Genomic DNA, 23231 nt, shown 5'->3' on the forward strand with positions numbered 1-23231 from the left:
ATATCAGTGTTGGCCATCCCTTCCTTCCACTCCCCCTTCCTTGAATGAGGGCCTCGTTTGTGCTGAGCACTGTGCTAAGCTCACAGGCAGACACAACCTCTACCCTCCTGAACTCACAGTTTAGCAGGGAAGCTGAATAATTCAACAGCCATTATGGCCAATGTGACCGTGACAGAGATGCAGGGTGACCCTCCAACCAGCCCTGGTATCAGTTCGCTCCAGGTAAACCAGGGGGTTTAGAGTATCTTCCAACCTCAAATTGCCTTTGCTCCTATGAGGTCTCACGGAGGCAGAGGCTGTCCCATGCTGAACTCAGGCCCTAACCCAGATGTCCTGTAGCCACTGTCACGATGCCACACCGTGAGCCTGAGAATGGGCCGGCAGGACCGAACATGGGCTCCGCCATCCTCCCAGACTCAGTTCTCAGGAGCCCTTCAGAGGCGGGGCCCCAGCTGAAACCTCCTCCATCTGCCTTCTGCAGCGTTTCTTTGCTGATAGTAGAGAAGGGCTCCCTGGTTACAAGTGGAACCTCAGACTCTTCTTCCTCTCTACCCATTCCCCCAGCCCTGGCCCCCCAGGACCACTCCCCCAAGGCCTGAAGGGGTGCCACTCCACCGGTGGACAGACTGCTCCCTCCCAAAAGACAGAAGTTCACGTGCATGGATGACCCTTGGCCTTAAAGCCTGGAAAACCAAGCGGCCAGGACCACCGGAGAGCTGGGTGGCTCCAAGGAGAAGAGCCCAGGCCACTGCCTCACCCTCAGCCTGGTCCTCACCCTCACTAGGGCCACTCTGATCACGGGTGTCCACTGGCCAGCACTGAAGTACACTGTTGTTCCTTGGTGAGAGGAAAAGCTGCAGGACCCCAGCTTTCCTCCCCCCTTCCTCCTCTCTCCCCTCCACTGTGGTTACTGGCAACACCCTGCCTTCCCCACTCCTGGAGCTGGGGCAGCCCTTTCCTCTTTCGCCCACCTTCCTCCCCACTCCTGCCCCCGTCCGCTACACATTTCTCCCTGGTACCATGTCATCTGACAACTCAGTATGACCTCGGGTCTACTCAAGTCGCACAGACTCCTGCACACACTCCCTACGCCGAGCTGAGCGTGACACGTGAGCCCGTGTGTCCCTCCGAGCCCCAAGCTCCACACCACCTACAGACACCCAGGAGTCAGGAGACTCCCAGGGGCCCCAAGCAGCGAACGGGTTGGGGACTCCAAGCAAGTGACGCTGGCCCCTCTGCCCAGCCTCTACTTCTTTCACAGAACCCTCCACATCCTTGGGGAGTCTGCTGGGGTGTAGGGTCCTCCGACCTCTGGGGACAGACACCATGGTGCTAAGGAGTTAGGGGAGGCCCCCCCAGCCTCCACTACCACCTCAAAAGGATGCCACTCTCCTCCCTTCCCCGATGCTTGTCACTTAAAGGGACACGTGGATGAGACAGGGACAGACTGATGTGGAGTGTGGTAACGAGGTGACTTGGTTTTTTTCAACTGTCAAGCCAAGGGCTGTTCTCTCCATAGGCGCCTCTTTGTAGCTGTCAAAGGCTGCCTCTGGGGGGCTGCTTCTGCAGGAGCCACCGGCAGCTGTGTCCCCAATAGGAAGAGGCAGGTGTGCCAGCACCCCTGTGCCTCTCTGCCCCCCTCCCAGGACAGCCCCCCATTATTCCCCCCTTTCCCACCAGCCCCCCACCCAGTCCCCAGCTGTGTGTGTTGGGGCGGGCGGGGACAGGGGAGAGGGGTGTCTGGACATCTTTGCAGCACCCCAGGTGCCCGCCAAAGCCAACACTCCCCCCCCCCACATGGACCACACACACACACACACACACACACACACACACACGCACGCACACGCACACGCGCGCACACACACGGCCTCCTGAAGGAGGCAGCGGGGTGCCTGCTCATTAACCTGTCCCTGCTGCGCCCACCTTGTGTGTCTCTCTGGAGTCCGGGAGGCTGAGCGGCAGAGACCGCGGGGCCCGGGACTCGCACCGAAGCGGTGAGTCTGTGTGATGGGCAGGAGGAGGGAGCCCGGTGGGCAGGCTGGGGTGTCCCAGCAAACTGCTGGGTCCCTCCTCCTCAGAGGTGTGCGTGTGGGGCGCAGGGGGGCCTGGCGAGCTTCCTCGGCCAGAGTCTGACCTAAGCCCCCTCCGCACCCGCGGGCTGGGCCGCCCGGGCCCCTCCCCGGCCGGCGCCCCTGCCCGGGCGGGCCCAGAAGCGCCGGTCCCCGCCCCGCTCCGTTAGGCCCGCGCGGCCGGGCGCTGGGAGCCGAGGAGGAAGCGCGGCGGGGCGGGGAGGTGGGGGTGTGTCGGAAGGCGGCGGCCGCCGGGTTTTATAATCCGCAGAGCCGGCGCGGCGCGGGAGACGGGGCAGCACCGCGCACCGCGCCATGGGGGCCGCGTCGGGCCGCCGGGGGCCGGGGCCGCCGCCGCTCCTGTCGCCGCTCCTGCTGCTGCTCCTGCCGCTGCCGCCGCCGCCCTCCGCGCTGGCGCTCGCCCCCGAGATGCAGCCCGGAGACTTCTCCGCCGACGAGGCTGGGGCGCAGCTCTTCGTGCAGAGCTTCAACCCCAAGGCCGAGCAGGTGCTGTACCAGAGCTCGGTGGCCAGCTGGGCGCACGACACCAACATCACCGACGAGAACGCGCGGCGCCAGGTGGGCGCGGGGGCCGGGCGGGGGCGGGGCGGGGCCCGGGCGCCCAATCACAGGCCCGCGGCGGGCAGGGGGTCACGGGGGGTGGGGGAGTCACCGCGGGGCGCGCGCCCCCGGCCCCCGGGCCCTCCGGCCTCCCCCACGCCCCCCACTCCCACCCGCCCATCAGACAGGAGGTGGGCGGCCGAGCGCGGTGCCGGGCGCATGGTCCGCGCCCTCCAGGAGCGGGATGGACGAGGCTGGCTCCACGGAGACCCAGTCCCCGCACAGGGCAGCGCCGGGCGGGCCAGCAGCTGAGGGTTTGGGCTAAGGGTGCCCTCTGCTCCGAGCCCTCCTTCTCTTTCTGTCGCCGCTCATCCCTGTCTGTTCTCCCTCTCCTCCCGCTGCCTCTCTTGCCCCAATTTCTGCTCCACGCTCCCCTGAGGCAGAGTCCCCCCCAGTTCCTGGCCCCCAGGCCCAGGGGGAGAAAGTCCTGCTCCTGGAAGCCTTGGCCTTCCTGCCCTCCCCCGCCCATGCCCTCCCCATCTACACTCCCCTGCCCTCCCTGTGCTCACAGGAGGAATCCACCCTGCTCAACCAAGAGTTTGCCGAGGTCTGGGGCCTCAAGGCCAAGGAACTGTTCGACCCAATCTGGCAGAACTTCACTGACCCGATACTGCGAAGGGTCCTCAGTGGCGTGCGCATTCTGGGCCCTGCCAACCTGCCCCTGGAGAAGCGGCAGCAGGTGGGCCCCGTGGACTGGAGGGTAGAGGAAGAAGTGGCCGGTGCCTCCCAGTGCCCAACTGAGATGGGGAGGGGAGCTTGGGCGGGCTGCCTTTCGCGGTCAGCGGACCCTGGGAACTGCAGGGGAAACCAGCCAGAGCATAGAATGGCTTCCTGGAGCATTGCTTTTCCTTGGAGATGGGACGGAACGTTACTTGATGCTACAGCAAGTATCATGGAGTAAAAAGCAAACTGCAAATAAACCATAAAAGATGAAACCAGCGTTTTCAGAATTTCTCCCTAGGCAGGTTTGCTTTAGAGATGTCCATAGAAAGAGTAGGGACTGGGAAGGCATCGAAGCCACAGAGAGTGAGAGGGATTTGCCCTCACTTTGAGGTGGGAGCCGACCCCTAACTCTCAGGACACTTGTCTCCACCTCCAGCGGCTGCCTTTCCTGGTCAGAAGTGCTCCTGGCGCCACTGAGTGGCCTGAACAAGCCACATCCCCTCTCTGAGCCTTCTTTTCCTTTTAGCAAAAAGGGGAGGGATGGCCAAGTGGTCCTGGGGCTATTGGTCACTAACATGTTCTCGACTCTCCCTAGTACAACTCTCTGCAGAGCCACATGAACAGAGTCTTCACTTCTGCCAGGGTCTGCTACCCCAACATGAATGACAGCTGCTTTTTCCTGGACCCAGGTACAACCCTGTCGCTGCTGCCTCTCTCTAGCCCTTCCCATCACCCTGCACCGTTTTTCCTGGCAAACTGACTTCTAGAATCTCCAGCCCCATCCACCCCACCCCGCTGTGCTTTGGCCTCTCCCATTGCCACTGGCCTGCCTCCTGACTGCTTGTTGTTGTTGTTTTTCCCTTTCATGGGTCCTCTCAGTCTCCCCAAGGGCCCTCCATAGGCCTTAGACGCCTCCCAGCTCCTGATTATATCCTCCTCTTCTCCCCTCACACCCCACCCCCATGTCCCAGGCCGGCTGAGTCAGCCACTCCATCCAGTGAGCCATGAAGGGTCTGTTCGGGTTTTGGCCTTTGGATGTGCCCTTTGTGTAACCACCTTCGATGGGCATTTCCCTGGAGACAATGACCCTGGCTGGGTGGGTGCTTCATAGAGCTCCCAGCCTCATGCCACCCAGTGTATAGATCGCCCTTGGCTTTGCGGGTATCGTGATGTTGAGGAAGCGGGTGGAAATGGAGAGGACCAATGTGGGAGCTCTGGTGAAGGCTGATGCCGACTTCGACACAGAAGTCTTCTAACTGACCCTGCTCCTTTGCATCTCAGACCTCATGCATGTCCTGTCTATCACACGAAACTACGGGCTGCTGCTGTACGTCTGGGAGGGCTGGCACAATGCCGTGGGCATCCCACTGAAACCCCTGTTCCAGGAATTCACTGCCCTCAGCAATGAGGCCTTCAAGCAAGATGGTGAGCATGTCCTGCCCCCCCACCTTGTATGGGTGCCGCCCTCCCCAGCTTGAAAGGTGTTCTCCCATCCACTATCTCCCTTGAGCCCCAACTCCTGAGGCAGACAGAGCAGCTGTCGGAACGGCTCCATCCACTGGCCAAAGGTCACACAGATCATGGATGGCAGAACCAAGCTTGAACCCCATCTGCCTTCTACCAGGCTGCTGCCTTGCCCTGACTCCATCCCTCTGCCCTGCCCCACCTGGCACTCCCCCACTCCCCAGCACTCTTCCTTGCCTCCTGGCTCTCCAGGATCTAGTTAGCTGGAGTTCAACTCCTGGTTAGAAAAGTATAGACCTCAAGCCAGCCTTTTCACCAGCTGGCAGGGGCACAGGCCCCGAGCCAGGAGAGAGGGATGCTGGGAGGCGGAGTGTCAGAGGCTCTGGCCTGAGCTGCACCCCACCACCCCCCCTGCCAGGCTTCGCAGACACAGGGGACTACTGGCGCTCCTGGTATGAGTCGCCCACCTTAGTGGAGGATCTGGAGAACCTCTTCCATCAAATAGAGCCCCTCTATCTGAACCTCCATGCCTACGTCCGCCGCAAGCTGCACCAACGCTACGGGGACAGATACATCAACCTCAGGGGACCCATCCCTGCTCACCTGCTGGGTAAGGACCCGGCCTTTCCTCCACACGTCCCAGGCATTGTCCTCGTCGTCTCCCATTTTAGAGCACCCCACTGTTCCCTCCCACACGCGTGAGCCCTTGAGGCTCGTCCAACACGATCATCACTCCTCCTTATCACTCCTGCTGTCCAGATGGGGACCTGAGGCTCAGGACACATGAGTGACTTGGCAGAGGGTAGAGGGCAGAGGGCTAGTCAAAGGCAGAGCCAGGAGTCACACTGAGGCTTTGACTCCAGGGGGAGGAAGAAGAATCATAGTATGTGCCCCAGGAGGCCATCCCCAGGTTCCCACCTCAGGCCTGGAAGGCAGGGATCCCAGCACCATCAGAAAGGGCCCGACAGCCTTGCCTGGGCTCCTGCTTGGCACCGGGGCACCCAGAGCACTTGGCACTATGAATGGGACTGATGTGGAGATTCCTGGCCTCAGCCCCAGGGTCTGGCTGCGGGGGGCCCCGGGGGTTCAGTGCCGGGCAGGGGGAAGCAGGCTTTGGCCGAGCAGGAGCCAAGCTCTCCGGCTCTCCTCCTTCCTCTAGGGGACATGTGGGCCCAGAGCTGGGACAACATCTACAACATGGTGGTGCCTTTCCCTGACAAGCCCACTCTCGACGTCACCGAAACTATGGTGAAGGAGGTATGGTGCACCCTGGGCCAGGGTGGAGGCAACAGAAGGGAGAGGGGAGAGGGGCGAGAAGGGGCCACGTGCAGGGGACAGGCTGGGTGGACACTCAGTCCCTCCCTTTCTACAGAGCAGCAGCCTGAGTGTGTGTACAGGCGATAAGCTGGGCTGAATGTCCTCGGGGAGGTGCCCGTCCCCCTCTCTAGGCCCCCACTGGTGGGGTGTGAGGAGTCTACTTCGCTTATCTGCTCTGGTTCTTAGGGGCCACACCTCTGGGAAGAGGCCACAGAGCAGGCACACCCTCCATGGGCAGGGAGCTGACCTGGGTGGGCGACCCCAGACCTGCCCCGGGGCAGCGACAGTGAGCTCCCGGCAGCCGGCCCCTGACCTGTCCCCACACCCACCCCCAGGGCTGGAACGCCACACACATGTTCCGGGTGGCGGAGGAGTTCTTCACCTCCCTGGGGCTCTTGCCCATGCCGCCTGAGTTTTGGGCAGAGTCCATGCTGGAGAACCCAAACGACGGGCGTGAGATGGTGTGCCACGCCTCTGCCTGGGACTTCTACAACAGGAAGGACTTCAGGTCTAGACACGGGCAGGAGGGTTCTGGGGCTTCGGGAAAGGCAGGCAGCCTGGGCACAGAGAAGCCAGTTCCCAGGCCCGCCTCTACCCCAGGCCCAGCACGGGCAGAGGGGCTGGTCTCTGCCAGGGCTGCCATTGTGCTGCCCCCCTCAGCAGCTTTCACAGTTAGTCAGCTCTGCACCTTGGAATGATGTGGGCTGGGGCAGGGCCAAGCGTCTGTACGTTTCCAGCAGCAGCACACAGGGCAGTCCTCTCCCCCTGCTCTGGTCCCTGCGCTGCCCCGTCCTTCGCCCTCACCCTCGCCCTTCCTCTGCCCCAGGATCAAGCAGTGCACACGGGTGGCTATGGAGCAGCTGTCCACAGTGCACCACGAGATGGGCCACATCCAGTACTACCTGCAGTACAAGGACCAGCCTGTCTCCCTGCGCCAAGGCGCCAACCCTGGCTTCCATGAGGCCATCGGGGATGTGCTGGCGCTCTCTGTCTCCACTCCTGTCCATCTGCACAAAATTGGCCTGCTGGACCAAGTCATCAATGACACAGGTATGGGGGCGTAGAGGCCCCAGCCAGCCCCAGCCAGCCCCACAACGTCCACAGCAGGACTCCACTAGCACCTGCTCCCAACTGCCCTTCTCATTTCTGCTGCACTGCTCGGGGCAGGCACGTTTGGGAATTCACCTGAGGCCCAACTCAACTCTGCCCAAGGACCCTCTGCCAAGCAGGGCCCATCGTCTCCAAGGCTGGTCCTCTCTTCTCTGCCTCTGCCCCTCCTAATCCCAGCTGGACTCCCTTTTCTCCTCCGACCTCTCCTCTCATCTGCCAACAGAAAGCGACATCAATTACTTGTTAAAGATGGCACTGGAAAAAATTGCCTTCCTGCCCTTTGGCTACTTGGTGGACCAGTGGCGTTGGGCGGTCTTTAGTGGACGCACCCCTCCTTCCCGCTACAACTCTGACTGGTGGTATCTTCGGTGAGTGAACGGGGATCAGGAAGGGCCTGATGGCCGCCCCTCCTGGGCAAGCAGGAGCCTCCTGCCTCCATCAGTCCCAGGCCCCTCCTCTCTAATGATGTCTCCATCCTTTTCCCCACTGCTTTCTTCTTTCCTGCCGAAAACTCCCTCCCCCAGGAGCCCTTCCTCCCCAGCTCACCTGATGGGGAAGGGGTGGCCGGGGGCAGGGAGAAATGCCTGCTTAGCAGCCTTGTCTGCAAAGTCTAAATCAGCCCGTATGCAACACTTAGGTCCTAAGGTAATTTAACCATTTTCTTCTAGAGTCAAGTATCAGGGCGTCTGTGCTCCAGTTATCCGAAATGAAACCCACTTTGATGCCGGATCTAAGTATCACATCCCACATATGACACCGTACATCAGGTACTGCTGCCCCACCCAATCCTGTCCCACCTTTCGTACCCTTCCCTCTACTCCTGGGGTTCTGGCCCCGTCCCATGCCCAGGGCTTGTCCCCACATTCTTTCCTGGAATTCGAATGGGCCCCTCCCCAGAGCCAGGCTTGGTTCTCCCTTCTCCCCAGGTGGACCCTGTCTCCCCTCTGCCCTGTGGGAAGCTGGATGGTGCCTGGGCAAGGGGCCCTCACCAGCCCCCTGAACACCCGCCCTGTGCCTTCAGGTACTTTGTGAGTTTTATCCTGCAGTTCCAGTTCCATCAAGCCCTGTGCAAGGAGGCAGGCCACCAGGGCCCACTGCACCAGTGTGACATCTACCAGTCCACCAAGGCAGGGGACATACTCCGGTGTGTGGGAGAAAATGGCGGGCGCGTGGGAGGGTTAGAGGAGGGGCTGGTGAAGGGTATGTCTGGAAGGCACCTGGCTGCTCCACGGGACCCCTCAGGACCAGCCTGATTGGGTGACGCCTGTCTTCCCTACCCCCTGCTTTCTTTCTCGCATCAAATATGTATTCAGTGTGCCCAGATCTGAGGCCCCAAGGGCAATGTCCCCAGCCCCCTTCATGGAGATCCTAGGTCCCAGAGTCTTGATGCCACTGTTCTTGCAGTCCGGTGGGGGCAAAAGTGGCCGGAGGTGGGGCAGGTGGGCCAATAGTGGACACTGGCCTGAGGCCCTTGTGTCCATGGTGCCCGTTCTGCCTGGCAGGAAGGTGATGCAGGTGGGCTCCTCGCGGCCCTGGCAGGAGGTGCTGAAGGAAGCGATAGGCACTGATGCCCTGGATGCTCAGCCGCTGCTCAACTACTTCCAGCCAGTCAGCCAGTGGCTACAGGAGCAGAACCAGCAGAACGGCGAGGTCCTGGGCTGGCCAGAGTTTCAGTGGCAGCCTCCGTTGCCCAACAATTACCCAGACAACGTTGGTAAAGCTCTGAGCGAGAGTGGGGCAGGCCCTAAGGCACATTCTCCATTCCGGGCTCTGGAGGCCAGGCCCCTGTTCCAGTTCCTGGTCAGCTCCCCCTGCTGGGCCCTGGTGCCCAGCTCTGGAGGGCCAGGTCACCCCTTCACTCATCAGTAGGGCCCTGGGGTGGGAATGGGGCCGTCTTTCCCCCAGCATTTTAGAGAGGGTTTTCCCCCCTTGAGGGTCCCCCAGAGGCAGGCTGACGCATCACACTGCTCTATGAGGTCACATTGCAGGCTCCGCTCTTATTGGCCGGGGGCGGTGGCTGCAGGGCTCTGGTCTCCTGCGGCCATGGGCCAAGGTTGGGCTGCTCCAGGACTGCCCAGCCTCCTCTTCCTCTTCCTGCTCTGCTTTGGGCACCCCCTGCTGGTGGTCCTCAGCCAGGAGGTCACCCAGGTGACAACCAACCATGGAACAACCAGAATCCAGACAGCAACTCACCAGGCAGCAACCAGCAGCCAGACAACCCAAAGCCCAAGCGGGACCAGTGGGTGGATGGGGCAGGGCCTTGAGGGGGCAGGGAGGAGGGAGGCGGGGGAGCAACTCAGCACAACTACAGGAGAGGGCATGGGGAAGCCGGGCTGTCTCCCTCCGCTCTGTCCCACAGTTTTGGTGACGGATGAAGTGACGGCCAGAGAATTTTTGGAGGCCTATGACAAGAAATCCCTGGTGGTGTGGAATGAATATGCGGAGGCCAACTGGAACTACAACACCAACATCAGCAGAGAGACCAGCATGATCCTGGTAGGGGCCCGCTCCATGCCCACAGTGCAAGGCCCCCTCCCCCTCTCCCCTGGGTCCCCTCAGTGCAGGGAGGCTGCCGGAATTTGTGAAAAATCCAGATGGAATATTTAAAACAATACTCATTTTCAGGTTTGGATGGGCCGCTACTCAACGCCTAAACAAGTTGTATCTCTTACCAATCTGTTGTTACCGAAAGAATAATTTGTACACAAATAAGTGATGCTAAAGTCAGTTTTCTAAAAGATGCAAAGCCCCTGTTTGCTACCACAGCCAGGGCTACCCTTCCCTCCAACCCCCTTCCCGACTTGCATGGGGAGTGCAGATTATCCCAAGGTGAGCCACAGAGAACCAACATTTCTTGAAGACCATTGTGAGCTGGCCAGGGTTCCGTGCCCTTCACATCTGTGGCTTTATTTATTCCTCAACAGCCTTGCAAAACCAGTGATCTTATTCCCATTTTACAGATGGGACCCTGAGGCTCTGGGAGGTCAGTCACCGCGCTAACACCAAGCTACCTTCATCCTAACAGCCTTTACGATATGGGGTGGGGTTCCCCTTCTCTCCCGTGCCAGGATATGTCTGTGGGCATCTGTTGAGGGGCATGGACTGCATCTAGGGCAATAGACAGTCCAAGTTGAAGAGGGTCTTTAAAGGCAAAGGCAACAACTTGATAAAACTGCCCTCCCTACTACCACCCCCAGTCCCTTTGGCTCCCCCCACAGCACGGTTCCCCCTGTACTTTCAGATGGAGAAGAACACACAGATGGCAAACCACACCGTAGAGTTTGGCACCCGGGCCAGGCATTTTGACATTACCTACTTCCAAAACACCACCCTAAAGCGGATGATATACAAGATTCAGGACCTAGAGCGGGCAGCGCTGCCTACCGCGGAGCTGGAGGAGGTATGTGTAGCTTGGGGAGTGGGTGGGAGGCGGGGAGAGGGCAGGGAGTGGAGGGTCCAAGGTCAGGACCAGGTCCCAGCTCAGAGTGAGCCTAGTACAGAGTCTGGCCTTTATGCTGCCGCTCTTCCTGGATTTGTCAAGCCGTACCATCTGCCTTGTCAGTATGTCTACAGAGTAACTGAGAAGATAGCATCTTTGGGACCAGGCGCCCCCAGGTCCATTGCCGCCCCCCGCCCCCCACACACACACACACTGCGATGGTGCCGGGCGGCGCAGGCGGCAAAGGGGTGCAGCTCGCTGCCTCTTTTCTTCCTCCTGCAGTATAACCAGATCCTACTGACCATGGAAACCACTTACAGCGTGGCCTCCGTGTGCCTCCCCAACGGCACTTGTCTGCAGCTGGAGCCTAGTGAGCGCACATGGGGAAGGAGAGGGAGGGTTTCGGGGCGGGGGGGGGGGCTGGGGTTGGCGCAGTGTTGGGGGTGCTGGCCGGTGAAAAGGTGTTTAGGTGCTCCTATCTGGTGGGGTCAGCATGCCCAGGAAACTCACCTCCCTGTTTCCCACCAGCGGGGCCTCCCTGCCACCACTCAACCAGCACCGACTTCCTCTCGGCCCTAAGCCACTGCCCTGCCCGCCCACCGGCTCCCACCAGGCCAGGACCCCTCTGGGATCTCCTCTCCCTCCCTGCTCCGTGCACTCCCAGCAGGGAGTCTCTCAAACTTGTCTAACCAGGACTCGGACTCCCAAATCAGAACAGGAACTCTAGACACCTCCCCTTCGTGCTCCTTTCTTGATCCTTTCCACGGCTTTCCCACCGTCTCTTGCCCCCCCCCCCCCCCCACAACCGCTCCCATGATCCAGGTTGTTCCCACTTCACTCCCTCGACCGCCACTTCCTGCTGGAAAGAGTGGACTGATGGTTGCTTGTCCCTTTCTCTGGCCACACTGGTGGGTCCTTCTTACCTTCTCCCCTTTGGAAGAGCTCACCCTGGACACCCACGTACCTACACCCAGATGGACACACCCCTCCCCTTCTGGCTCACCCTTCCAGGGTTGGGGAGACAAAGGCATAAACATTATTTCTAAGGAATCTCCACCCAGAAACAGTCTCTTCCTGGACCTCTGCCCAACTCCCACGTTTGAACAATGACAAATTGAAGGGGAAATGGAAAGTAAACAGGAGAGAGAAATAGCGTCCGTGGACAGGGTTTGGCCTACCGGTTGTGTATATGGGTAGGCACGCAAAGTACTGGAGGGGCATGTGCCGTGCGCATGTGTGCGTGTGCACATGTGCGATGTGCGTGTGCAGCGTATGTGTCTGCATGTGTTTACGGAGAAGAGCATTAAAGGGAATGTATCTCTAGTCCTCCCCACCGCCCATGGATTAACCTCTTAATCCAGGGCTAGGTCCTCAGGTCACTGCCATAAGTAAAAATATGAAACATCCACAAACACAGAACACTCACGTCAGCAGAGGGCAGACGTGAAATTCTCAAAAGACAATTTTTTATAAACAAAATGTGGTGTGGACAGCTCTACATGCTGTCCAAAGTCGTCCGGTTCGGGCAGGGCAGGGAGGGAGGCCAGCGTCCGTCTGAGTCGGGCTTTGGAACTGAGCTGCCGGCTCTGACACGGATGTCAGCTCCATGCAATCCGTATCAAGGAGTCACAGTGGCTTTGACAGGACACAAACCGGACTTCTGGCTCCCTGGCGATGCTATTCTTTTATTCAATCCAGTTCGATTACAGTTTGAAAGATGCCCTGAGCCCCGTGGAGACACAGAAAGGAATGACGGACACTCCCTGCTCAGGGGCCTCACGTTTGAGCTTTGGCTCCCCAGGGAGGGCCGGCATTATCCCCACTTTGGAGATAGGGAAAGGGGTCCCGAGACTTGCGAGGTAATCTGGGGTCAGTAGAGACTAGAACGAGAACTCAGGTCTTGTGACCCCCAGGCCATTTCTCCCAGGCAGGGGCTGGGCAGCCGCTCTGGAGTCTGGGCCTTTGGATTGTGCCCCAGCTCGGCCACTTCCCGGCTGAGGACCCAGCCATGCCACCTCACTGCTCATATGAAAACAGCACGTTGGAAACCTGCGATTGCCGGACGTGGTGTCCATGCAGCGCCACGCCCCGGGCCTGGCAGCCTGCAGGCCCCTTAGAGAGGGCCCCCCCTACCTCCCATTCACTCGCCTTGCCACCTGTGCAGCTGTATTCCAGCTCTGAACTCCTGTGCTGAGTCCACCTTAGCAGGAGGTGGGAGGTGCTCCGAGGGCTAGGGGCTCAAGCCAGTAAACACCCCCTCCCGCCCTCCCCCAGATCTGACCAATCTGATGGCCACATCCCGGAAATATGAAGAACTGTTATGGGCGTGGAAGAGCTGGCGAGACAAGGTGGGAAGATCCATCCTCCCCTTTTTCCCCAAATATGTGGAACTCTCCAACAAGGCTGCCCGGCTCAATGGTGAGTCCCTCCTACCAATATCACTGGCTTTCTGGTCCCCGCCCCACTGGGGCCCTGAGAGAGGTCCTCAGAGGCCCTAAGCCCGATGAGACGAAGGTCCCTGAGGAGGTGGTGGCGGCGGGAGTGCTCAGGGGATGGTCAGGTGTCGGAGAGCCTGGCTCTGTCCCCTCTGCAGGCTATGCAGACACAGGGGACTCGTGGAGATCTATGTACGAGATGCCAACTCTGGAGCAAGACCTGGAGCGTCTCTTCCAGGAGCTGCAGCCGCTCTACCTGAACCTGCACGCCTACGTGCGCCGGGCGCTGCACCGCCACTACGGGCCCCAGCACATCAACCTGGAGGGCCCCATTCCGGCTCATCTGCTGGGTAAGGGCAGGCGCTGGGCCTTTAGGAGGAGACAAGATGGTGCCAGTGTGAGGGAGGGTGGGGCCAGAGCTGGCCAGAGAGCAGAGGGCAGGCAGGGGAAGGTCTGCAACGGGCACTGCAGGCAGGGAGAGCAAAAGGATTGAGCCTGGAGGAAACGTTGCCGAGGCTGAGTCGGTGGGGGTGGCACTGGGGAGGAGAGCGCCTGCTTGCCTTTGGTATCATATTTGCTACAGATACACATGGTGCAAGTCCCATGAACGGGACGGTGGGGAGGCGGGCGATTCATGATCTTGCCACAGGAAGCCCACATTACCCATCACAGCTCAAGGCAACATGATACAGAGGGTGAGGAAGGGGCTGTGGGGGGAGCTGAGGCCTGTCCAAAGGGTGGCGTGTAAGCACAGCCTTGATAGATGAGGCGCGCTGGCAGGTGGAGAAAGTAGTGGCAGGGAGGCGAAGGCAGACACAGCGTTCAGTCTCAGGGAGTTAGGAGACCAGAGAACACTGGGAGTGTAGATCCACCTCAACTGTCGGACCCTCTCTTCAGGGCCTGGAAATTCAATGTCCTTAACACACGGAGTAGGCAGTGGGAGCCACTCACTACTTTGTACTTCAGACTCCACCTCGTGTCAGCGCAAGCTTAATCTCTTCAGTCTGTGAACGATTCTGGGCCTTTCCATGCATTCTGAATATCTTCCTTTTCTCCAGGCCTCTCGTGTCCTAAGGGCAAAGGCATCAACCTCTCCTGAAGGCGGGTGGGACTGCATAAGCCTACCTCAGGCAACGTGGAGGGGATGCAGTAGTGGCTGGCCAGGAGTGCAGCCTGCCTGCCTGCCTTTAAGCCCTAGCCCCTTCACTTAGGAGCCATGGGACTTGACTTTCAGTAAGTGGTGGCCACGTGCGCGTAGATGTTCCAAAACTTCTGCATTTGTACACAGTTGCTAGGGACACTGGTCTTCACTGGTCAAAGGACCACCTTGACTCCTTGATGGCCACAAGGATCTCACCCATGAGCCAGGAAAGTGGGCTGGACTGAAGATAATGAATGTCAGATGCCCGGCACAATTTGCAAACAGCAGGAACTGAAGAGATACATTACGATCAGCAAGACTGGGATCTGCTTCCCTCTCCCTGCATGATGGTGCTGAGCCTAAGAAGTAATATCTATCTCTCCTGTCTCTTCCCCTACCCGTCTCCAGGGAACATGTGGGCACAGACCTGGTCCAACATCTATGATTTGGTGGTTCCCTTCCCTTCAGCCCCCAAGATGGATGCCACGGAGGCCATGATAAAGCAGGTTTGCACCTGTCCTCTCTGGACACTCTTGCTCCCCCAGAGGGGCCCAGGGCACAGGGGCGGGAAGGCCCTGCCCTGGGGGATGGGCCCTTTGAGCCCGTTCCTTCAGCTTGGCCCTCTCCCAGCACCCTCCCCCGCTGGGGCACACAGTCTGTCCCCAATTTGGGCAGAGCTCCCTCGGTTTGCAGGGCTGGACACCCAGAAGGATGTTTGAGGAAGCAAACAATTTCTTCATCTCCTTGGGACTGCTGCCTGTGCCCCCCGACTTCTGGAACAAATCGATGCTGGAGAAGCCAACCGACGGGCGGGAGGTGGTGTGCCATGCCTCTGCCTGGGACTTCTTCAATGGCAACGACTTCAGGTGCGTCCAAGGGACTTCACCCTGAGTCCATAGGCAAGGGGAGGAGCCAAGTAAAGGCTCCACTGCGTGCCCCCTCAGCCAGAGCGAGCAGAAACAGGTGCAGAGGCCAGAGTTGAGATGGAAGGTCCAGAGTATGGGCCCTGGCCTCAGCTTGGCCACTGGCTTCTGGCTGTGAGGGTCTTTTCAAATGCCAGCCAGCTCTGCCAGCCTGGTCAGCCGTCAGTACCCAAGATCCCAGTCCTGGGGGTGAGCTGCCCAGCCTTCCCTCACTCTGGGGAGGCCCCTGCATACAGATAGCCCTCTCCTTGGGTGCATGTGCCTTGACACAGGGAGACACATGAGGACATGGGTGACTTTGCACAGATCCACCTTCACTGAGGCTCAGAAGCTATCTTCATCAGAGGATGTTTCAGTTATCTGTTGCTATATAGCAAACCACGTCAACACTTAGCGGTATAAAACAACAATTTGATTATTCTCATGATTTCATCGGTCAGGCAACACAGTGGAAATGGTTTGTCCCTGCTCTGCAGTGATGGAGACCTCAGCTAGGGTAGCTCTGATGGCTGGAGATGGCTGGAGTGGCTCAGGGAGGCCATCTGCCTGTGGCCTTGGTTTTAGCTATTGGTTTGGTTCCTCAGTTTTTCTCCATGTGGCAATTGCGGGGGCTGGAATGTTCAAGGTGGCTTTTTTACTCACACGTTGAGTCCCTGGGTCGGGATGACTGGACAGCTGGGGGCTGGTGGGTGACTTCTCTCTCCATGCTAGCTTGGGCTTCCTCACAGTATGGCAGTCAGGCAGTAGAATTTCTTACCTGGTAACTGGCATCCCCCAAAGCAAAAGCAGAAACAGCCAGGTCTTTTAACGCTTAAGTCCAAAGCAAGTACAGATTCTATTAGCTAAAGCAAGGCCAACCTAGATTGAAGAGAAGGGAAAGAAGACCCCGCTCCTTGGGAGGGAAAGTGGCAAAAAGGATCTGTGACAGCAGATGAAGTGTCTCTTATGAGAAGAGTGGACACAGAGAGTGTTCACAGGATCACTGGCCTTGGGTCTTTCCTTCAAAGGCATGAGAAGAGGTGGGAGCGCTTTTAGGGGTCCTCCCTTATATGGGAGTCATAGGAGAAGGTGGACAAATGCAAGCCTCATTGTCACCAAGATGCTGGGCGGCTCTTCCCCTTCCCAATAGAATGGCAGAAAAAACTGACCTGAAAGGCTCTGCTTAGATCCAAGGGAGAATTTCATTGGCTCTCAAAAGAGAATGAGGAAAGGTGGAGAAAGCTGGAACCTCTGGCTTGGACGGCGCTGCAGATGTCATTTCAGTCCTGGCCATAAAAAGTCGTAAATATGTTTGCTGGTGTTGGGTACATGAGATACAGAACAGCTCAGACACTGGTGTTTCCTTTAGGGAGAGCAAAAACATGTGCATGAGAAATCACAGAAACCACATTCTAGAAAGTCCTACACTGACCATAAAGGAGTGTCCCAATGCCTCTAGAGCAACTACTTTGCACAGTCAGAAAGCAACATGGCCATGTGGGCTGGAGTTATTCACAAAAGTTGGAGGCGGAGGAATGTCCTGAGTGACTATACTCTAGGGGCTTCCAACCCCCAGATTCCCTCTTCCTCATATTCACTCCAGATTTCCTCTTGGTTTTCTTTCCCATAATGCTGTGTTCTCTACTTACAGCAGTGGTGGGGGTCTGTTTGCAATAAGAACAGCAGGTCCCTTTGACTCAGGGATCCTTGCTGTCCCTTTCACACCCTCTCCCCACCCCGTGTTCCCAGGATCAAGCAGTGTACCACTGTGAGCATGGAGGACCTGGTGGTGGCCCACCATGAGATGGGCCACATACAGTATTTCATGCAGTACAAGCACTTGCCTGTGACCTTCCGGGAGGGTGCCAACCCGGGCTTTCACGAAGCCATTGGGGATGTGCTGGCCCTCTCCGTGTCTACCCCCAAGCACCTACACAGCATCAACCTGATGACTAGCGATGGTGGCAGCTACGGTAAGAGAAGAGCAGGAGATCCTGGTGGGCTGAGGGACCAGGAAGGGGCAGTGAGCTTGTTAGGTGGGGAGAGGGGACTTAATGGCCCATAGGCAGAGGCTGGGACAGAGCAATGGGGAAAAAGAAGGCCCCCAGCAGGGTCAGCCAGGAGGATGGAACCCACAGACCATGCCAAGAGGCAGGTCACAGGAGCCAGATGGGTACAGCTCACTCCTTCCCTCGCCACCCTTTGCACACCCATCACAGCCAAGCTGCTAGGACATGGCAGGAGGCAGGTGAGGATCTGATTTGGAATCCCTTTCCTTGGCAGAGCAAGATATCAACTTTCTGATGAAGACAGCACTCGACAAGGTCGCCTTTATCCCCTTCAGCTACCTCATTGACCAGTGGCGCTGGAGGGTGTTTGATGGAGGCATCACCAAGGAGAACTACAACCAGGAGTGGTGGAGCCTCAGGTTCTAGAACATTCCTGTGGGGGTGTGGGTTGGGGGCGTCTCCATGGGTGTCTGTGTGTTCCTGTGTGTGTCTGTATATAGCATCTAAGTGTGCATTTGTGTGTGTACATGTGCACCTGGGTCGTTGTGTGTAAGTGATGGGATACGTAGGGGTGATTGTGCACAGAGACAGTGCACGCTGGAGTCTGCAATGCCCAGGGCAGTCCCAGGTGCAGAGACCATCCTTCAAGTCAAAAATGCCAACCCTCCCTGGCTTGATTCTCCCCCATACCCTTTCTCCAATCTGTCTTCCACCTTGACAGGCTGAAGTACCAGGGCCTCTGTCCGCCAGTGACCAGGTCTCAAGGCGACTTTGACCCAGGGGCCAAGTTCCACATTCCTTCAAGTGTGCCTTACATCAGGTAACAAGGGAAGGGGAGGAGGCCGCTCAGTGTCCAAACTGCTGTCGCTGCCACGTGAGGTCAGGGCGACCTGGGAGATCTGCCTGCACTGGACAGTGTGCCTGAGCCACTCACCTGCAACCAGGGCTGACCGTTGTTTCACTTTTTTTTATATGTTGAGAGCTTCTACCCTGCACACAGTTGAAAACAGAAATTCTACTATAACTGGTTGATGGTTACAAGACCTGGGTTGGGTAGTTAGCATTATTAACCGTGACCCATGGCTAGATCATGCCCTGAGCACTGCTCCTCTGGTTTTGTTCTTGACAAGATTGTGATTCCTTTACTTTATATAGTGAACAAGTTGCCTGTGATATAATGTGAGTTGTTCCTGGAAGACCTTCGATACACTAAAACTAGGAGTAGAGACCCAGTTAGATTGGGAGGCTGTGTTGGTAGAGGTATGGAGTCCTGGGCTTGGAGTCAGACAGAACTGGGTTCAAATCTTGTCCCCACTCTTTTTTTTTTTTTCCTTAAGTATGTTCCTCGGTGTCTACATCATTTCCTCACCTGTGAAATGGGATTTCACAGGATTGTGGCAAAAGTGAACTTCCAAACATACTGTTAAATACAGAGCAGGCTTGGGAAATGGTGGCCATAACCCACCATTATTAAATTGCCCTCTGATGTGCCATGTGTAAACCCACTGGCGCAATAAGTCTGCCGCAGCAGCACGAAGGTGTCCGGTGCAGCCCTTTTCCCTCTCTGTATATGGGCTAAATGGGTAACTGCAGGATCTGGAGTCCTCTTGGGCGGTAGGGGTCCGGGGAGGCCTCGGGTGGAGTTCCAGGTGCCCTGGACTGCAGGTAGCACAGGCCACCATGAGGCAAGGCGCAGAGGGCTGTGAGGGCTGCCCCAGGAGGGCTGTGCCTCCTCCAGACCTTCCTCCTATGGTCCCTGGAAGCCCACTGACGGAGGGCCCACTGTGCCCGCCTTTCCACCCCAGCAGCCAGCATGACGTCAGCACAGAGTCAAGGTCTAATTAAGTGTGGAGTGGGTGAATTGTGTCCCCCAGGGTCCAGCAAGGGAAAGAGCCTGCTCAGATGCTCCAGAGAACAGCAGTGGGCAGGGGACCGAGGAGATTCAAGGACACCTGGGAACAGGCCTGACCTTGACAGGGTGCCAGGATGACCCGTAGGGAGGGCTTCCACCCGCCTTCTCCACTGGTTTCCAGACTTCCAAGCTGGCATTCGCTTTCACACAGAAGCCAGGCCCACGTGGTTAGCTTCCGAGCTTAGCATAGATAATTCTCCAGGCAGGGCTGGGCGAAGGAGACTCATTCCCGATTCTGACCAGCAGCTTTGGCAAAGCACTTTTAGGAAACACCAGGAAAGTCAGTGGCACATGGCTTGTGCCCAGCATTCAAAGTGGGGGGCCTGTGTTGTTTGTTTGGGACATTCAGAATCCCTGCAGACTTAGAGGTTGCTCCAGTCTTGACCAGCTGGTTTCTACCAGGGACTCCCTGCTGCTTTGGGATCAAGGAGATCACTGGGCTGGCTGCCCTGCTCAGAGCCCTGCCAGACAGACATGACCCTTTGGGCAACACCTGGTCTCTGCTTGCACATACCCCAGGGACAGAGACCTCGCTGTCTACAGCAGCCTGCCCTGACCTTCCTCACCCATGAGTGAAGGGGGCCTGGAGGCCAGGCTGGGTTCACCCTGACACCCTGGCTGTAGTGGGAGGCTGGGTATCAGGGGCTGCAGTGGGAGGCTGGGGTACCAGGGGCTGCAGTGGGAGGCTGGGGTATCAGGGGCTGCAGTGGGAGGCTAGGGTATCAGGGGCTGCAGTGGGAGGCTAGGGTATCAGGGGCTGCAGTGGGAGGCTGGGGTATCAGGGGCTGCAGTGGGAGGCTGGGGTATCAGGGGCTGCAGTGGGAGGCTGGGTATCAGGGGCTGCAGTGGGAGGCTGGGGTATCAGGGGCTGCAGTGGGAGGCTAGGGTATCAGGGGCTGCAGTGGGAGGCTAGGGTATCAGGGGCTGCAGTGGGAGGCTGGGGTATCAGGGGCTGCAGTGGGAGGCTGGGTATCAGGGGCTGCAGTGGGAGGCTGGGGTATCGGGCTGCAGTGGGAGGCTGGGGTATCAGGGGCTGCAGTGGGAGGCTGGGGTATCAGGGGCTGCAGTGGGAGGCTAGGGTATCAGGGGCTGCAGTGGAAGGCTGGGGTATCAGGGGCTGCAGTGGGAGGCTGGGGTATCAGGGGCTGCAGTGGGAGGCTGGGGTACCAGGGGCTGCAGTGGGAGGCTGGGGTATCAGGGGCTGCAGCACAGGCTCCTCCCCCCAGCCACGCCTCCCTCCCCTCCAGGTACTTCGTGGGCTTCATCATCCAGTTCCAGTTCCACGAGGCGCTGTGTCAGGCGGCTGGCCACAAGGGTCCCCTGCACCAGTGTGACATCTACCAGTCCAAGGAGGCAGGGAAGCGCCTGGCGTGAGTCTGCCCTGGGCTTCCTGTGGCTGTTCTCTGCCCTCTGACCCCTCAGCCTCGAGGAGCCCGTGGGACTCTTCTGGGAACACCTGCCGTTTGGTGCTTGGGCTGGGAACTCCCAGGTGGAGCCTATGAGTGGTGATGAGCCCGCCCCCGGAGGGAACCAGAGCCTCCTGGGCCCAGGCCACCCCTCGCCCAGCCCCGCTGCTGAGGCGGGGAGAGGGGGGCTAGGCTGAGGCAGGAGGGGCAGTGAGCCTCCCCACCGGTCCTCTGACTCGGTGTCCCTTCGCTGGTGCTGCCCAGGGACGCCATGAAGCTGGGCTACAGTAAGCCATGGCCCGAAGCCATGAAGCTGATCACGGGCCAGCCCAACATGTCAGCCTCGGCCATCATGAACTACTTCAAGCCGCTGCTGGACTGGCTCCTCACGGAGAACGGGAGGCACGCGGAGCAGCTGGGCTGGCCTCAGTACAACTGGACTCCGGACTCCGGTACCAGCACCCCCTCCTCTGCCCCGGTGGCCCCACCCCAGCCCCTGCCTAGAGCAGCCTAGGGAAGCCGGCCGCAATGCCCCCTGCCCAGCCCCTGCCCGCCACCCTGCCTTGCCCTCTGCCCTGCCCACCGCCCTGCTTTCCTTGCTTCTCCTGCTCAGCTCGCACAGAAGGCTCCTACCTGGGCAATGGCCGAGTCAACTTCCTGGGCCTGAACCTAGAGGAGCAGCAGGCCCGTGTGGGCCAGTGGGTGCTGCTCTTCCTGGGCGTCGCCCTGTTGGTGGCCACCTTGGGCCTCACCCAGCGGCTCTTCAGCATCCGCCACCACACCGTGCACCGGCCCCACCGCGGGCCCCAGTTCGGCTCCGAGGTGGAGCTGAGACATTCCTGAGATGAGGGGCTGAGCGGGCCAGCTGGGAGCATCCGCCACTGAGACACTGGGATAGGGGCCCGGGGTGGGCCCCCATACCCCGACTCCTCTCACTGCTCACCCCGCCCTCCCTCGTCCTCCTGCCCTGACCCTCCTCCCCTTCTGCCTCTAGTCCTGTGCTGAGAATCCTTCCTCCAGACCCAGAGCCACCGTGACCCCTGCCGCCCCCCCTGCCCCTGGGCACCAGGCCATCTAACAAGGAACCCCCTCCCAGTCTCTCTGTGAATACAATTAAAGGTCCTGCCCTCCCATCTGAGTCTGTGTCCCTCGCTGGGAAGTCAGGAACAGGGTCAGGGATGCTCTCCCACCTCCTGGCAGTGAAACGGGTCACTTCAATGGGTGTCCTCATCCTCCTCCAAGAAGAGCCTGGGAAAATGCCCCAGAGCTCTGGCCTGGGCACCACCCAGCAGCGCCCACGCCTGCCTTCCCTCCAGCCCAGGCAATCAGCCAGCGTCCTGCCTTGGCAGTCAGCCCCTGCCTGGCCAGGGCACCAATCCAGGAGGACGCTGGGAAGCAGGCATTCTGGCCTTCCCACCTTACATTTCCATGTGCTTTGGGAGTCCTACCCCAGCTGTTCCCATAAATGGCTGGGTTCCCAGCGGGGAGGCTCCCCTGGGGGAAGGTGCTTTGCATGTGCCTGACTCATTGAGGGCACAGAACTGGCCCCGTGGCCACCCTTCCAGCGCCTACCCGCACCAGCTCCATGTCCACTTACCAGTATGTAAGTGGCCAGAGCCGCTTGAGTATTGCCCGTGGGGCCCACGGCCAGGTCCCTTTGTCCCAGCTGGAGGAGGGCCCTAAATGCTGGCACAGGGCAGGAGCCAGAGCCCACCCAGCAATTAACTGCCAGGAGCTGCCCCTGCCTGTGGCCCCGGCGCATGCCCTCACCCTGAGCCTCCCGTCAGAAGGCTGATATGGATCTGAGGGAGTGTCATTTTGAGGGACACATTTTCATAGCTTTTATCTATGTTTACTGTAGAAAATTTGTAAAATCCAGACTTTAAAGAAATAAAACCCTTTATGTTGATACCAAGAGATAAGCACTGTTGACATGTTGGTGTATATCTTTCCAGCCCGTTTTTCTCAGCCCAGAGTTTGAATGGGATCACACTGCACTTAGTTGTGAATCCTTTTCCTCGCTAACAGGACCAGATGTATTTTTCAAATATGTAAATGCCAAACCTAGAATCTAGCCAAGTGGAAGTGGGTCAGTTTCCAGGGCCATGGGCTTCCACAGCCAGCCTGGCCCCTCTTTCAAGACCCTCTGCCCTGAGCCTCTTCCCAGCTTTGTGGACGCCTTGACCCCTGCCAGATCCACCCCCTAATACCTGTCCCCCAGTATTCTTTTTGCTCCCCCATCTTCGGCTGCCATGTGTGTGCTTGTATCAATACTTGTGTGTGCATATATCTGCGTGTATCTGTGTGTGTGTGCGCGTGGGTGTGTCTGTGTGTGTGCGCGTGGGCGTGTCTGTGTGTGCGTGCGTGGGTGTGTCTGTGTGTGTGTGAGTTGCACGTAGACGTGTTTGTACAGCCCTGTTCCATGGGGCAGGATGTGGAGTTGAGGTATTTGGGATATGCAAGAGGGTGGAAGTTTATAATTACTTAGGGAAATGGAATTTATAAACATATTCTCTAAATAGTCCAAGCCTCTCCATCAATAGACTTAATTACCCCCGCCCCAGCCTGATGTTTTGAAAGCCCTTTGTCTTCCAGGCAGAGGTCACTGTCACATCATCCCCTTTTCTGTCTCCCAAACTGCAGAGGCTCGGCTCATGCTGCCTGTGAGAGTGTGGGGGCAGGGTGAGGGCACTAGCATTCAACACCCAAAGGTCTGAGCTGCAGAACGAGGGCAAAGAAA

General features: G+C 58.7%; 1 protein-coding gene across 3 annotated transcripts; it reads left to right on the top strand.

Moving 5' to 3' along the window:
• Window positions 1-2363: 2363 nt before the first annotated feature.
• Window positions 2364-21622, top strand: ACE (angiotensin I converting enzyme). 3 transcript variants are annotated; one of them, XM_081109412.1, is made up of 25 exons: window positions 2364-2651; window positions 3205-3372; window positions 3952-4045; window positions 4638-4781; window positions 5239-5430; window positions 5980-6077; window positions 6473-6645; window positions 6964-7187; window positions 7471-7615; window positions 7916-8014; window positions 8269-8391; window positions 8750-8961; window positions 9607-9743; window positions 10489-10647; window positions 10969-11056; window positions 12961-13104; window positions 13280-13471; window positions 14671-14768; window positions 14956-15128; window positions 16914-17137; window positions 17448-17592; window positions 17895-17993; window positions 20333-20455; window positions 20756-20943; window positions 21105-21622. In XM_081109412.1, the coding sequence occupies exons 1-25, from the start codon at window positions 2388-2390 to the stop codon at window positions 21332-21334; spliced, it is 3936 nt and encodes a 1311-aa protein (XP_080965538.1). In that variant the 5' UTR covers window positions 2364-2387; the 3' UTR covers window positions 21335-21622. The 3 variants fall into 3 exon arrangements, with proteins under 3 accessions (XP_080965538.1, XP_080965539.1, XP_080965540.1); XM_081109413.1 differs by having other exon boundaries at window positions 21486-21622; XM_081109414.1 differs by lacking the exons at window positions 2364-2651; window positions 3205-3372; window positions 8269-8391 and having other exon boundaries at window positions 4023-4045.
• Window positions 21623-23231: the final 1609 nt, after the last annotated feature.

Source organism: Myotis nattereri (assembly GCF_964212035.1).
Source record: "Myotis nattereri genome assembly, chromosome: 16".
Taxonomy (NCBI): domain Eukaryota; kingdom Metazoa; phylum Chordata; class Mammalia; order Chiroptera; family Vespertilionidae; genus Myotis; species Myotis nattereri.

Coding starts and splice junctions, on each gene's coding strand:
- ACE (XM_081109412.1), top strand. CDS start 2,388: ATGGGGGCCGCGTCGGGCCGCCGGGGGCCGGGGCCGCCGCCGCTCCTG. Junction 6,078..6,472: donor CCGAAACTATGGTGAAGGAG/GTATGGTGCACC, acceptor ACCCACCCCCAG/GGCTGGAACGCCACACACAT. Junction 17,138..17,447: donor TAGCGATGGTGGCAGCTACG/GTAAGAGAAGAG, acceptor TTTCCTTGGCAG/AGCAAGATATCAACTTTCTG.